Genomic DNA, 15,915 nt, shown 5'->3' on the forward strand with positions numbered 1-15,915 from the left:
TGTACGAACACACGCTGTGATGATGTCATTGACATTCAGCGACGAGCTGGAAGCCGTCGCAGTAAAGCTCCTTTAATAGCTGCCTTCTTGAATCGTTGCCATCTCTCCTGGAGAATACTGCGAGAGTGTGTGTGTGTGTGTGTGTGTGTGTGTGTGTGTGTGTGTGTGTGTGTGTGTGTGTGTGTGTGTGTGTGTGTGTGAGAGGCTGTCTTTATTTCACATGTGAGCACGTGCTCTTACCAGGTCTGTCAGTCATCAGAGATGCCCTGAAACAGGAGGTTGAATCAGTTCACTGGATGTTAGCTCGGGTGTTAGTTGGCGAAGATGACAATGCAAATCCTTCGATGTGGTTTCACTTTGTCACTCTTTGGGAACCAAACAAAAAAAACTATTTATTGAGAAAACCGTCTCCGTTGGTGTCCTCTGTATTTTTCTCCTCCTGGTTTTCAACCTGATGGTTTCCACCTGCGTCTGACCGTCTTCCCGCCGTCTTCTCTGCATCGTCTGCGTGTTTCTGGACATTTAACTTTTCAGATTAATGTCCAAAAGTCTCCAATCAAACCCTGCAGATAAAATACTCATCATGTAAATGATGCTAATAAACATACTGAAGCATTTGCAGATCCTTTGACCTTTGACCTGGACAGGAATGACTCGCTGGCTGCTGCAGGCAACAAACCAAACCGCATGAGTCTTCTTCAGTGGTGTAAAAACAAGCAGGTTCCTCCACCACACGCTCTGCCAGCCAATAATCTTCTGAGTGTGCGGTTGGAATGAGAATCATTCTGCACAAATCCCCCGTTAAGACCATAATGGTGTTTTGTACTCCTGCACAAATTCATCTAAGCCTCTTAATTATAAGTTGTGCATTCTTTTGGCGAGCGGCTTCTTACCCGATGAAGTCACTCATACCAGGAGATTATCGGGCCGAGAGGCCTCCATCTCCGACGGGATGCTGGTGCGAGGCAGGTGAGGCGAGCCGAGACGCCGTCACCGCGTGAACGCTGCTCCTCCCACTGAGACCACGGTGTGCGGAGTTATGTTTCAGGAGGCTGACAGGCTGACAGGAGGAGGATTGAGGAGAAACAAATGGTGGCGGTGGGGGAGCCGAAGGATCCACCGGCAACTCGGCTCTCCTCAGTTTCAGGGGTCAGCGAGGGCGCTGGTTTCATCCTCCAGTCCAGTACGTCCATCGTTATTTCAGGAAGGGAAAGTTTTCTGCACACAGACGACTCATTTAGAAGGAATCACTGTAAATAGGTTTTTATTTTTGGAGCCTGCTTCTCATTCACAACTAAAAATCAAAAAAATCCACCTCCTCTTTTCCTCCTAATATTCTCTGACAGTTCTGGAGACAAAAACAACAACAACATATGTTGTAATTAATTACAACCTCCATCGTCCTCCAAACCTTCACAGAAGAGCTTTACACGCCCACCATCCACCCCGACCTCCTCCTGCGGTGATTCATCTTTAGTTTTCTTTAATCCATCCAGAAAGTATGTTGCACCTAAACAGAAGTGTCCTTTAGGCAGGAAGTGTGTTTGTTTTATGCATCTGCTTCGGTTGTGTTGTTGCTGACAGGTGAGATCAAATCTGATTGTTGTGACTTATTTTACATGTTTGTTTCATCAGCTGCAGCATTAATCAGAGAGGGAAACTGTTCAAGTTCATTTCTGCTGCTGCAGGATTTACCTGATCGTCTTTGTGATGTTTAACGTGACTGTCGGTCTCCTCCCGTCGCTTCAGCCAGATTCCATAAGAGCTGCAGGCCGGTAACAACAGCTCAGTGTGCTGCCCCCCCACCCCCTTCCTCCCCCCGGCACCGCCCATCCATCAGGCCGGCCACGACACCAGAACTGCAGCCCCCTTAATGTCAAGGCAATCAGAGACTCAATCAGAGCGGAGTGGGAACGGCGCTCCCAACACATGTGCTCAGGAGTACCCTGAGGGCCCCAAATCTGCAGAACTAATGAGAGAGAATATATGTGCCCCACAAGTATGCGCCCTAGAGAGGCTGACAGCAGCACAGGGACCCAGCACCCTTAGAGGGAGGAAAGGAAATCGAGCCAGAACCAAGATTTAACCCTTTATTCACACAGCGGCGCCCTGAAACAACACCGGACCTGCCCGGACACGAGCTGCCGGTCCCGGAGGTGGAACGCCAGCAGGGCACCCGCTCCGAGCAGCGAGGGAGCGTCACTCAACCACAGCTCTTAAATAACAGCAATGGCGGCCTGGAGAGACACGTGGCCTGATTTAGATAATGGATGAGCCGCCTTTAAATTACTGCCAATTATTCAAAAGAAACATTTGGAGTGAGAACAATGCCTAATTGGGAGTTACCAAGAAAAGCAAACTGTCCCCCATTGTGCCTTTTGCAACTTGCTCTGTCCTACTTTTCCCAGGCAACAATGAAAGCGTCAGAGAGGAGGACAGGAGGAGGTCGGGCGCTGCTGGCTCTGAAAACAAGCAGGTAGGAGAGGCCTCGTGTGGGTCGGCAGGAAGTTGTTTGCAGTGTCAGAGTAGGTGGTCACGGTTAACGGATGTGTGTTTTCTTAACTAAATCATCGGCCCGATTCTTGATGCTCTAATGCTCCTGGTATGCCTCTCCCTGACCTAGAAACAGGGATAAGCATCGGGTTTAATCAGGCAACAAAAATGGCAGCTTGCTCACTGTACACTCCTGAATGAGGCTCTCATTATTGGAGGTGCTGATCGGGGGGGAGGGGGGGGATAGGGGGGTCCTCCTTATTAACCATTAGATTAGAGCCTCCTCATGAATAGTCATCAGGCCATCACGTCATTCTCACCAACTCTGCACCGTATGAATATTCTAATGAGGCCAGGCTTCTTCTCCTGCTCATGAATATTCATGAGTGGAGGACGCTCGTCAGCGTGTGGGTCAGATGGACGCGCTGATCCAGCAGCAGCTTAACCAACCATCTGGAGCGTTTAGGGGCACAATGGGCCACGCCCACAAAAACATAAAGTACAAGGCGAGTTACATCAGCGCTGACCGCCACGTCCAAACCCAGAGGAGACGCTCGATTTCTCCTCAATGGAGGCTGATCAGACTGGAGCCTCTCGTCCTTTATCCCCGTCTTTACACGCGCTGGTGCTCAAACTGAGGTTCGGGGCCTCCGTTTGGTCCTTTCAGGCCAGAGTTTGGGCAAAATTCAAAGAAATGTGCTCATTGGAGGAGAAGATGATCTGTTGCACCTGTTTTCATCCTGAGTTCAACTCGCACCCTGCAGGAAGTAAACACACCTTCGTCACTCCTCATCCTCACTGCTTCATGCAGTTATCTAATCACTGCATTCAATGATGATGAGCAGAGTAAAACCTGCAGCTGCTTCAACAGGTGCTTCCCTCTGAATCAGACTGCAGAGGAGGAGACGAGGTGCCTCAGATCCATGAAGAGAACTCGTGAACAAAGAGGGGAACCTCCGGTCGGCTCTGCAGACGTCCAGAACTCCTCCGGACCGGAAGAGTCCGGCTCTGAAGAAGACTTCCGATCTCACCTGAACGTCTGCGGAGGAATCTGAACTCTCGTTGCGACTCTGAGCACGGCTCTTCTTCTGTCTCTTTAACATGAGGAGCCGTCAGGAACAACTGGTTGATGGTGTGTTTGTGATAATCGGCGCTCCGACACTTTGTTTGGGGTCATCTGGAGTCGTTCAGGCTGTGACTCATCGCTTCCACTCAGCTTCACCTCAAGTATCGTAGTCTGGTCCGCGGCCGGGACCTGAGACGCCACGGGTGAAGTGGGATGTCTGGAGCCTGAGTCATCAGAGCAGCGAGGAGAGGAAGGCGAGGCAGAGCATCTTCCTCATCAGAGCATCAGATGACCCGAATCCTTCCAGAGACGCAGGACCGGCCGGTTGTCTCCGCATCGTCTTCTTTTATGAAATTCTGTTATTGTTTGTGTTTTGTGATCCGAGCTGCAGATGTGCTTCAACATCAGCTGAAATCAAAACACTCCTCCTCTGAATTATATTTGTTTTCTTGTTTTTCTGTTGCATTTGATTGGATGCAGGGTTATATGGAGCCTAGGTTTGCAATAAGTTGTAAAAATATATGAAAAGTAATGCACAGACAGGTGTACATGATGGGATGGCGAACAGAAAATCTGATGAGGTCAGAATTATGAGAGTAAAAGAAAATACCAGAATTTAACTGAATGATTTGATATCAAGTGAAAGTGATGAGACAGGAAGTCAGATGAAGTCCAAAGGATCGTTAGTGAGCTCCATGTTTGGAGCTGCAGGCGGACTCGTTACACCTGCAGCTCCGTGTCACAGAAACATGAAACAGTTGAAGGAGCAGAGACGGCAGCGTGTAAAACTGCCTGTGTTGGGTTGGTTACGAGCTGGAGCCGTCAATCATCCCGCTGATGCTAATGTATTTCCCCCGAGGACCCCCCCCACCCCACCCCCCCAACACACACACACACACACACACACACACACACACACACACACACACACACACACACACACACACACACACTCACACACTCTGTACTTGTACAGCGTGTTAAAGATGAGGAAGAAGCTGCTGCTGCCTCGGGGGAAAAAAACCCTGCAGATGTAACGTGCATATTTTGATAAGTGGAACATTCCAGTCATTCTCCACCATAAACTGAGAAGGAGCAGCGCTGACGCCCTCCACCCACAGATCCTCTTCTTCTGCTTCTCCACCTCCACCTCCACCTCCTTCTTCTTCCCCTGCTGCTGTGATCACCATACCTCACTCAGAGCTGCTGTCAAACTTTCTGTCTGCACTGAGACTTGTTTGTGTGTCTGTGTTTGTGTCTCTGTGTCTGTGTGTCTGTGTCTGTGTGTCTGTGTTTGTGTGTCTGTGTTTGTGTTTCTGTGTTTGTGCCACTTTAAAGTAACAAGCAGAGAAAAATAACCCAAATATGTGGTTTAAATTTAGCAGCAGGAAACACTCAGCGTCCGGCAGTGAAACAGAGATGGATGGAATCAAAACCGGGCTTAAAAAGCATATTTTCTGAGAAGAATAAGTCGTGCCGTTGTAATCATTGACAACAGAATCTGCTGTGTACCAACCAAGTTGTGTACGGGGGCGGAGCTTCATCATACTCAGGTCAACCTGGAACTAAAACAAACGGATCAAATGAGCTCAATGGAATAAAAACACAGCGAGGTTCGTTTGGAGAAGAGAACTTGGAGATGGATGTCGTCCACCAGGACTCGTACAGTCCGTGTTCACCACTTCAGAACGTGATGGTGTATCTGCTCCACCGTGGCACATTCCTCCCACCGCCTCCAACCGCAGGACACCTCCAGACAAGTCACATGAGTTATGGGATTGAATCAGGTCTAATGAGAGACACCCAACCTGCACACGCCAAGGATCCACTTCTACGAAGGTTTTGTTTTCATGAGGACATGCAGCCCTGAAAATGACTCGAACATCTACCTGTGTGCATACACATCTTTTTAACCCATTTATTTCACTTTTAAATGAATTTAATTGATTTATTTGGCTATTTATTTATACATTTAATCTATATTTACTAGTTAATATCTTCTCTATTATATAAAATTCTTTAACTTTTTGATAAATTTTACTTATATGTTTGGGCTATTTATATATTTTATTCATTTTGACCACCAGGTACATCCTCTTTGCACGTTTTAGGGATTTATTTCACTTTGAACTGAATTTCATTAATTTATTTCTCTGTGCTTTATATATGTTAGTATATTTTTACAGGTTTGATTGATTGTTGATTCCAGTTAACGGATGGAGCCACGCAGGCAGGAGTAGCAGTAGAACTTATAACCAACTGTTCATGTTAAATATTGAGACATCAGGTTGTATTTGTCACCTGTTGGACATCGACGTCCTCTCGGCTCCTCTGATGTGATTCTTTCTTCTGTTTCCGGCTCGGGTCGGAGGACGCTGCAGACCTGAGGAGAGATGGCAGCTCCTGTGTCCGGACCTTTTCTCCAGGCGACAGGTACCGCCTCGTCACAAACCGTAGAGACGGTAACGTCGCCTTGTTCTGAAACAAATTAGATCTGTTCCTCCTGAGTCAGCCGAGAGAGCACACGGCGTCCCGCTCGTGTCTGTCAGAGCTCGCCACGCTGTCACATGTAACGGCTTCGGCCTGACGGCGTGTTCGCTCACGGCCCGTTCATTAACATTCTCCGTTGGCGGCGACGTGATGAAACAGCTCTCCGCTGTCACCTGACAGCTTCGCTCTCCGCTTCATGCCTGAGTAAACATACTGCCTGCTTTTATTTTGAAGAGGCGTTCAGTTCCACCACAGACCACTAGATGGTGCTTCCAAGAAAACTCAAGCAAATAACGAGAAATTCAACCTGCTACGGGTTTAATGACTTTTTAAAATACTTCTTCCTGTCAGTTGTTTTAACATTAAGTGTTCGTGTGTTCCAAGAAAAATGTCATCATTTTGTTAGCATCAGAAACTGTTGATATTTCACTTGTTCTTCGCTAAATCAAGATTTTTCTGACGCAATTAAAGAACAAAGATGGCCGTAACTGGAAAGGCTCAAAAAGTAGTTTTTTATCCTATTTGTGATGAGATGCTAACAAACCCTTCCAACATTTACGCCAACTCATTTTCAATAAGTATAAACTAGATGACCCTCAAACTGAACCAAGGAGGAGTGAACGTTTGTGCTGACAGAATAACCTCGACGTGAATCATTAATCATTCTCTCTGTTTGACGTCGTCCTCCGTGTCTCGTCGTGTCGTTCCTGACGACGTCGTCAGCCGTCAGATTAGGAGGCGACTGGTTTTCTCTCTGAAACATATCATTTCAAACCACTCCACGAAAACATCTCTCCAGCTGACACTCAGGTGGTTATTTTTTGGGGCAATTATACGAGTGATTGAGTGGCATGTTGTGCACCTCCAGATATTTCCTTTCTGAAGTTTTGCGTCTGAGGCTCCAAACGACGGAGAACCACGAGTCTCCCGACAGAACTGTAAAGCAGCCGAGTGCGTGCCGCCTCCCAATCAGGCCGCGTGTGACCCTAAAGGTCGAACACTTGACCCCTGGAGCTCCGCTGAGATTTGTTTAGGTATAATTAGGCCTGTTTGGAGCCTTTGTGTGACTGAGTGGACACATGGAGAGCTGTGTAGTGGTCTGTTCTTCCTCCCGGTCCTAAGAAACGACTTCATGTTTCTCAGCAAAAAATCAAGTGCTGCAGCAGGAATGTGCCGAGTGCAGCTGTCAGTCAGCCTGCAGCTTTTTAAATCATTTTGAAGTCCAAACATCCAGCAAACACACACGCGCCTCCTTAATCTGGGTGTTTCTGACTTCACTGAGCATTTTATTTTGAAATTCTGCTAAAAATCCTCCAGAGAACAGAGAAATTCTTACATTTCTGCTTCTTTAAAGGAATATTCGGTGATTTTTTATCTTTTATTTATTGATCCTATAAACTGCTTAATTTAAAAAGTGCTGTTTATAGTCCTTAAAGTGACGTCTCGTATCGATACCCAGCCGTTTGAAACTCGTGGTCAAATTTAATGAAGTCAGACCACACTGGTGTCCGCCTGTAAAACACCCACAATGCACTGGTCCTAACTGGAGAACATAAAGTTTACTACAACTGTCAACTTCAAAAACTGTAGAGCAGTTCAGGTGTATGAATTGCCCAAAACCTGCTGATTATGGATGAATACTTTATTTTAAGAGATGATTGACAGTCAGCTGGAAAACTCTGTGACATCAGAGGGAAGTTCTGAGTGAGTGAGTCACCAGAAAAACCAGCAGCGTCAACAACAAAACCATACGAGTGGTAATAACAAATTTATTTCTCAACAATTACAAAGAACAAAATATTTCAAAAGCATATTGATATGTTACATGGACTGTACAGGGACCGGATGTGCTTCACTCTAAATGATTCTAACAAAAAGAAGAAAGAAAACTACGGAATATTTAAGGAATCTGATGAAAAAATATGAAATATTCCATGTCTAGGTAGAAAATAGAAAAGAGATTAAGCTGATAATGGACTGATATTATACCCTGATACAGTGTTTAGGCCTCTTTAACTCCCACAAAGTCAACAACAAAAACATCTTTCAACAGCTAAACCTCTTGGCCTCTTTGGTTCCATGATTCGGCAGAATACATTTGAACAGAGCTCAATTTTACTTCTATAAAAATAACTTTTGTTTTCAATGGCAGTTTCTATTTATTTGTCTTATTACTAGTCACGTAACTCCTCAGTGCAAATATTCTAACAGGTTTGAAGAACGAGCAGAGAAACGGGCGTCCGGGGTCGAGCGGCGGGCAGCAGGCCGGGACAGGTGGGATAATGAGCGGGACGGGATGCTCAGGTACGTCTCCTTAATGTGCACCTGCGAGTGTTGGAGCCCACGTATAAAATAACAGGCCGCTTCCACGTTTAACCTGAAAATGTCAAAGTGACTGAAAGTGTGTCTCAAAGTGTGTTACGGTGCCAAACGGGCCGCGATGGGAACTCCGCCGGGATCCAGTCATTTAAAAATCACTATTCATGCATCGCATTTGGGTCAAAGTTAGCCCCAGTTAGCCTCTTTTACTCTCCACACAGGAGAAGTGCTCGAGCAGAAGTGGAACCCAACAGGTTCTTTATTCATGTAGAGACGCACTACGTCTGATCATACTTTACATTTTCTCTCAGTTTATATCCTCCACGACAGAAGTTTTGAACCTTTTTCGCTTTTAATCCCCTAAAATTAAGATATATACAAATGTAAAATCATCCAATAAAATAAATGATGCTGCAATGATATTTATTTATGTATCAATAAAAATACCTCAGTTGGAAGATCTTAATTTCAGTTTTCAGTTTTATTTACTGTGATAAAAACATTTTATTTTGCTTCCGTTGCAGTAAAGTTGATTTTTGAACCAAACCAACTGAAGCTTGAACTGAAACATCTTCTTTTCCATCTTATAATAGCCAACATTGTTTCAAAGTAAAGGGTGTAATACAGCTGCTGGTCCACTAGAGGGCAGCGTGTCAGGGGTTTACCTCAAACGTTGAAAGAATTTAGAAGTTAGGAGATGATTTTTCTTAAAGAAACCCTCGTCTCTTTTTCCACGACTCTAGCCACGCCCCCTTCGGACTTCAGTGCTTTTGTATTCTGACTATTTACGCCACCAAAGCCGACGCACGTCACGTAACAAAGGTCATAGCCCGGGGTCAATTTACGTGGGTTTCTTCAAAGACATTTTTCCTATTTTATGCGACAGCGAGGAAAAGCGTGACACGCTGTCCTCTAGTGGACATGCAGGTGTATTACACCTTTCACCTTGTTGGATATTTTGCTTACGAGATATACGAGATACTAAAATAGACTAAAATCTGGCTTTTAGTTTGGAGAAACGTCTTTAAATTTGAATTGTTGTTTTTATTCCTGGCTTTTATTTTGTTTTACTGAATTTTATTTGTTGATTTTTAACAATTATAATTTCAAATCTCTCATTTTCTTTAATCTACATTGTTATTATTCATAAATGTATTGTTCACTCAGTTTGTTTGTGCTGCTCTGATGTGAAGGGATGAATATGAAACATGAATAAAGCTGAATTGAGGAGCGTTTTCGTTCAAGTGCCTGTTTGTTTGGGTCAAAAATCAACTTTACTGGAAGAGATGCAATAAAATGTTTAAATCACAGCAAACAAATCTTTAAAAAAACAAATGAAGATCCTCCATCTTGTGTATTTTTGTTGATCCATAAAGGTGAAAATACGCAGTGTTAAGTGCAGAACAGCGGTGAGTCGAGGAGCTGCTTCAGTGTTGAGTAGAGAAAAGAGACCGAACCACCGGCAGGTCAAATGTCCTGCTGGCTTTCTGATTCTTTCCAACTGTACATCTTCTCTTTCTTTATTTGAAGTTTCTTCGTCTTCAGAAGCGTATCGATGCGTTTGGATCGCCCGCCGCCCGCCTCGGCCCGCCGCGCTCACGTTTCAAGTATTGCTGATCGTCTGTCACTGGAGCTTCAGCTTGTCTGATATCTGGGTAAATACTATACATTGCATAGCTCATGCGGCACTTATTCATTTTCCCAAAGAAGGACGGTGGGCAGCGCTGCGCCACGTCGGGCTTCTTAAAGGCATTTCACTCTGCAAGTGCTATCGAAGCGAAGCTGCGACGCGGCAGCTTTTCACTCCGAGACACGTCGAAGGATTTGTGACCGGAGGCAGTCGGACCGTCCTCCTCACCGAGGAGCTGAAGGAAACCGTTCGCTGCCAACGTCCCGACGAAGACAGAAAAATGTGACGTCACTCCTGATGTTCACTTGGTCTTCACTTGCCGCTCTCACCGCTACAGACTGTTTGTTTAACACATTACTGCGGAAAACTAAAGGATGGTTTTTAACTTTAATGATGTAAAGACCAAGAAGGAGCGCTCAGTGAACAACCTGGAAACTTTGGACAACTCTGATCGGACCGGCAGCTCCGGCTCGTCTCCAGGTTCAACACTTCATCTGAAAGAAAGGTCCGACGTGTTCTCCTTCCCTGGACGTCAGATGTTGTGTTTCACACGTTCATATCTCACCGGCTCAAATCCAAACCTGAAGGAGAGTCTTGGGTTTGGTGCCTAATTTTGTGGTTTGACGGGAGACGTCAGGTATCAGGTAATTAAAGGTTATAAATTGAAGAAAAGACAAAAGAATATTGAGTCCACTAATTTGAAACGTGAGAAACGTATTGGTCATTTGATTTGAAATCCTCTCCAGCTGCAGTGTTTCTGCTCCGAACTGTGAACTTCAGGTGTGACGCCTCACAGTTCTGCCTTCACTCCAACTTTTGGAGAATTATTTCAGGGTTTTGTCGCCGTGGAAAGAATTTCTCTGGAATGCATCTGAATGTTGGCTACGAGGAGGAAAGTTCTTCGGAGTGTAAACGGGACTCCGGGCCAGAAGTGCTGTACGTTGGCGGCGCGAAGACGTCTTCGGCGTTGGTGAAAAGCGGACTCGGCCGAGCCGGGCTGCTCGTGTCTCCTCTGGAGACGCTGCTCTCACCTTGCAGGTGGAGTTGGAGGAGCTCCTGCTGCGACGCGGCTGCTTTTAAAGGCTCGCAGGTTGAGTCCGGCACACTTCGGGGAACCTCCCGGTCTGAGACTGATCTCATCAGCTATCCGTGGTTTCCAAAGTGGCCGCTAGAGTTCACAGGAGAACTCTTCACGTCTGTTTGCAGGAGGCTGAATTGTTTCTTCCACCAGAGGAAATATATCAACAAACATAAATATATGTACAAGTCTCTGTGCAGGCATACATGAGTGTGAGTAGATATGTGTGGATGAGGATGTGTGTGCGCTTGTTTTCTCCGTCGTCCATAAATATTCTGTTTCTATATTCATTGTAATAATGTGAATCTGTGAGCTTCTTCAGTTCCACGTTAGACCGGCGGGCGGCGCTCTCAGGCGCAGCCGCACTCGTCCACGATCATGTTGGGAACGTCCCGCTTGACGATGTTGTACTCGTCGTCGAAGTACAGCATGGACATGGTGCTGAGCTTGGTGGGGATGCAGCAGGAGTTCATGGAGCCCGGGCTCATCCCCCGCATGCGGTACTGGTTCACCACCGCTGTGTGGAAGGACGAGGCCGAGCCGGGGACGCCCGCCATGTAGGCGGGGCAGTTCCCCTCACAGTAGTTCCCAAAGTATCCGGAGGGCGCGATGATCCAGTCGTTCCAGCCGATCAGTCGGAAGTCTATGTAGAACTGCTGGCGGCAGCACAGGTTGCTGCTGCCGTCGCACTCCAGCCCGCGCTTGCGGATGCGGTGCTTGTTGTCGGCCTGCCGGGCCCGGACCACCAGGAAGGGCCGGTGGGACTCGTCGTTGAGGTTGAGCAGGAGAGGCGTGACGCCCTCCGCCTCGCAGCCCTCGCAGCGCACGTCCAGGTTCTGCCGCCGGTCGCCCTTCTCGAACACCAGCTGCACGGCGTCGGTGAGCGTGAAGGTGTGCCAGCCGCTGCGCTTCAGCTCCACCCGCTTCTCCACCAGGTTCCACTTGCTGCCCAGGCCGGGCTCCTGGTAGTACACCTTCACCGTCACCTTCCGCCGGCCGCGCACCTCCAGAGCGGCCGGCAGCAGCTTGAAGTAGAGCCAGAGGGTGGCCTGCGTCACAAACAGGTTCTGGTTCCCCTCGCTGGAGATCAGGAAGAACAGGCTGGACTTGGACGTCACCATTTCATCTGAGGAGCAGAAACACAGCAGACGTTAACGACACAGAAGGACGGGCCGGAACAAAGTTCAGACCGACTCTCCTCTGGAGGAGCACAGAACCAGACTGGAGCGGGACACCGGGCCCGGCGGGTTACAGAGAGCAGCGCTGCCTGACAGATCCTCTGGAGCCGCACTGTCCTCACCGTGAGGCAGCGTTCATTCAACATCTCTGTCTGGATCAGAACATCGCTCCCTCACAACAACTACAAATACTCAAGCGAGAACAAAAGGACTCTGATGTCTCTCCGTGGGTTTCATCAGCGAGCCGGTGCGCCCGTCAGGAGGAAGGTTTGGTCCCGAGTTCAGAAAACATCTAATGGACCTCATCTGTTCCTCCAGATGGTCACAAAGGAGGGAGCACGCGGAGGAGCTGATTGACAGCTGTCAGGTGAAGAAGATTAGAGCCTTTGATCAGGTGTGAACCTCCTGAACTGAGCGGAGCCCAGTGGGAGAAACCGAAGCCGACAGCTGGTGTGAAAGCAGCGTGTCAGAGGATGAAGGGCTGCAGAGCGTTCAGGAGGAGAGCGGAGCAGCGACCTCGTCCATCACGGCTCGTCTCTGACCGCCAGGTGGTGCACGTTCACCCGTCGGCACCCGAGACCTGCTCAGCTGCTCAGACCAGGAAGTGGAGGAGCCTCTCACATCCTTCTCTTTATTCCACAATCATTCATGACTTCTGTTTCAGAGCCGCGCCGCACGCATCAGGTCCTCCTGGGCTTTTATTCTGAAAAGGCTGCTGTTTCAGCTGTTTTTAATAACTTCCAGTATTTCTGACTTGAATCAGGCCAGGAAACGTTTCACAACAAAAACCAGGAAATAAAACCAGGAAATAAGCCTTTATCTGACGTGATGTCAGTTCTTCATGATTTCCTGAGAAAATGATGTAAACCTGGAACTGACTGTCGAATACAAACCGAGGTCGGAAGTTACACATGACTTCATGTTCAGCTGCTGCATTTTGATGTAACAACAAAAACAACGACCATCACAACAACCACAACAAAAACAACAACAACCACAACGATCATCACAACAATAAAAACAACAACAACAACCACATCAACAACCACAACAGGACGCTCAGCAACACGCCAAGAGTCTTTACTGAGGCACACATAAACACACACACAAACACACACACACACACACACACACACACACACACACACACACACACACAGGTCCAGTCCAGCAGATGTTTCAGACACACACAGTGTGGTAACACACAGACACACTCGTGGGTGAAGCAGGTGGCGCCGTTGATCATTTTCAGCTCCTTTCAGCCGGCTCTGAGTAAATTGTTCCTGGGAGCCTTGACGCCGTGCCACGTCCCCGCTGGCAGCCGCTCGGCGCCGGAAACGCAGCCAACTGGCAGGAGGACGGCGCCGAGGTGGAAGGTCTGCAACACAGCGGCCACAGAGAGAAACATCTGAGAGCAGAAAAGGCTCTCAGCGGGGAGAAAACCTCCGCCGACACCAGAGAGGCTGCCGGGTCTGGACAGTGAACACAACACCGGGACACACGCCAGAAGGCCGGATGTCCAGCGCTCTCTCACTCACATGAACGCAGCACAGCAGGTCAAGCTGGAACATCCAAGTTCAGCTCTCCGTCCACCAGCGTCCATTCAAATTCTCTCTCATTTTTACAAGTCTTTTGCTGACAGACCTGCAACATCACAAGCTTTCATTTATCTCACAACTCCCTGAACAGAAGTGTCAGAAAACAAACCAAACACACTTTTAAATGAGACCAAACTGGAGCCATTCGCCAGACTTCAACAGAGGTGTTTACACTGGGAACAACCAACAAATGACGACTGCCAAGAGAGAGTGTAAAACAAGCCTGAAGAAGGAGACCAAGTCCGCACACCAAAGACACACAAACTACCAGGTAGCAGCCGCACATGCTCGCCGCTTTTATTTTGGCGAGTTTTCAGGCCTTTGCATCAACATCTGTTCAACATCAGGATGTTCCCTGGGTTGTTTCTCACTCACTCAGTCAGTGTGTAAAGACACTCACACACAGTGGAGCTGGATGAGTGTCCCCAGCAGCACCTGAGCTTCATGTTTCAAATATCTTTTCACATCTTGGTTTTCATCAGAACAACAAGTGTCCTGCAGCCTCATAAAAACTCTCCATAAAAGTCAAAGACCAGTTTTCTGTCTGCGTGTTTTGGACTCCATTTCTCTCTTTTTTTAGAGTAAAGCAGCTCCTGCTGCCACCCTCATTATCTCAGACACATTTTCCAGTTTTTTATTTTTAATGTTCTGTTTGAACCTTTATCATTTCCAATTTCTTACAACAGAAATCAAGATATTTCCTGCTTGTTATTTAAATCAGTTCAGACTTCAGTGGCTGTTCTGTCCTTCTGTGGTTTGTTTTAATAAAATCAATAAGAAAAACGTATATTTAACTGAAACCAGATGGAACTTTCTCCAGAGAAATGAGAGATGTATGTCTCCAAATGAAGCCAAAAGATAAAGAAGGTTAATATTTCCTTTCCTTCACGCACCTTTCTCCGCAAAGCTGATGATCTCCGAGCTCTCCTCCACCTCGTTGTTCATCGGATGTCCGTCCAGGTTGGGGATCTCCACCCTGCCGTCGTCCCGCAGCTTCCCGGCGTGGAGCTTCCGCAGCGCCGTCACCATGGCCGCCTTCGGAACCGGGTGCGTGATGTTGGGCCTCTCCCGCATCTGCAGCCTGCTCAGGATGTGCCTCTTGACCGCCTCCAGGAAGTCCCCGTTCAGCCGCCCCGATTCGGGGTCCTCCGGCTGAGCGACGCCGCAGGACGCGCAGGTATCCCGGGACGCCGTGTGCGCCTCTGCCTCCGTGCCGGGCGCAGCGGTGCAGCTGATGGAGAGGACACAAGCCACGAAGAGTGCCAGTCGGAACAGACAGATCCTCATTTTCTGTCTGAGGAGGAGAATAATAACTTCGTTCCCTCTTTTTTCGTCGTTAAATCATAAAACGGAGTGTGAGTGTGAGTGTGGTTCCCTTCAGCCCCGGGCCGTCTCCGTGCGTAACGGCAGCCCGCTCAGGTCTGACGCACTCGGATGCCCCTCGGTGCAGTTTATTTCCATCCACTGGAAGGTGTGTGAGCAGGAAACTCTTTATGACATCGTTACATGGATGTCCTCGGTCCTTCTCAGCAGCGGGGCGCTCAGTCTCTTTCTCCGCTTGGCGGGGACTCTGCGTGGAGTTTGGAGCAGCTTCACTCAAACACCATCACCTCCGTCACAAGCAGAGCGCGTGCATGGTTTCAGTAATCAGCATCAGCCCCGCTGGAAGTCTCCCTTCAACATATTCCACTGACGAAGAAGAAGAAGAAGAAGAAGAAGTGATTCCAAATCCCTCTGGAGCATTTCTCAGCTTCAATCAACAGACCGCACCATCATCATCATCATCATCATCCTCACTGTTTCACTCTCTAAACACAGTTCAAACGGCCGCGCTGCTGACTCCCAGTGTGCTGCTGCCGGAGTGCCGATGCGCAATTAAGAAGGAGAAGAAGATGAGGAGGAGGAGGAGGAGAAGGAGGTGTGCAAGAGAGCGCACCGAGGAGCGTTTCCATTCTGGCGTCTGAGACTCAGGAGCCGGCGCACTGTGCAAACTTTTTTATATACGGGGGTGGGGGGGGGCAAAACCAGGTGGGCGGGGCCAATGAGGAAAGCGAGGGCAGAGA

At 47.9% G+C, this 15,915-nt stretch overlaps 1 protein-coding gene across 1 annotated transcript; it reads right to left on the reverse strand.

The window, feature by feature from the left end:
• Positions 1-7,789: 7,789 nt before the first annotated feature.
• On the reverse strand, positions 7,790-15,794 carry LOC138207147 (inhibin beta B chain-like). The gene is made up of 2 exons (XM_069164185.1): positions 14,746-15,794; positions 7,790-12,202 (listed from the first exon to the last, which is right to left on the reverse strand). The coding sequence occupies exons 1-2, from the start codon at positions 15,137-15,139 to the stop codon at positions 11,427-11,429; spliced, it is 1,170 nt and encodes a 389-aa protein (XP_069020286.1). The 5' UTR covers positions 15,140-15,794; the 3' UTR covers positions 7,790-11,426.
• Between the last annotated feature and the right edge of the window lie 121 nt (positions 15,795-15,915).

The sequence above is a fragment of the Embiotoca jacksoni genome, unplaced genomic scaffold (assembly GCF_022577435.1).
Source record: "Embiotoca jacksoni isolate LCO1_2020_lvr unplaced genomic scaffold, fEmbJac1.0.p SCAF_30, whole genome shotgun sequence".
NCBI classification, from domain to species: Eukaryota; Metazoa; Chordata; class Actinopteri; family Embiotocidae; genus Embiotoca; species Embiotoca jacksoni.

Bases quoted from the DNA above. Each gene is read 5' to 3' on its own strand.
- LOC138207147 (XM_069164185.1), bottom strand. From the start codon at position 15,139: ATGAGGATCTGTCTGTTCCGACTGGCACTCTTCGTGGCTTGTGTCCTC. The intron at 12,203-14,745 runs GTGCGTGAAGGA...TCTGCTCCTCAG, and splicing joins CATCAGCTTTGCGGAGAAAG to ATGAAATGGTGACGTCCAAG.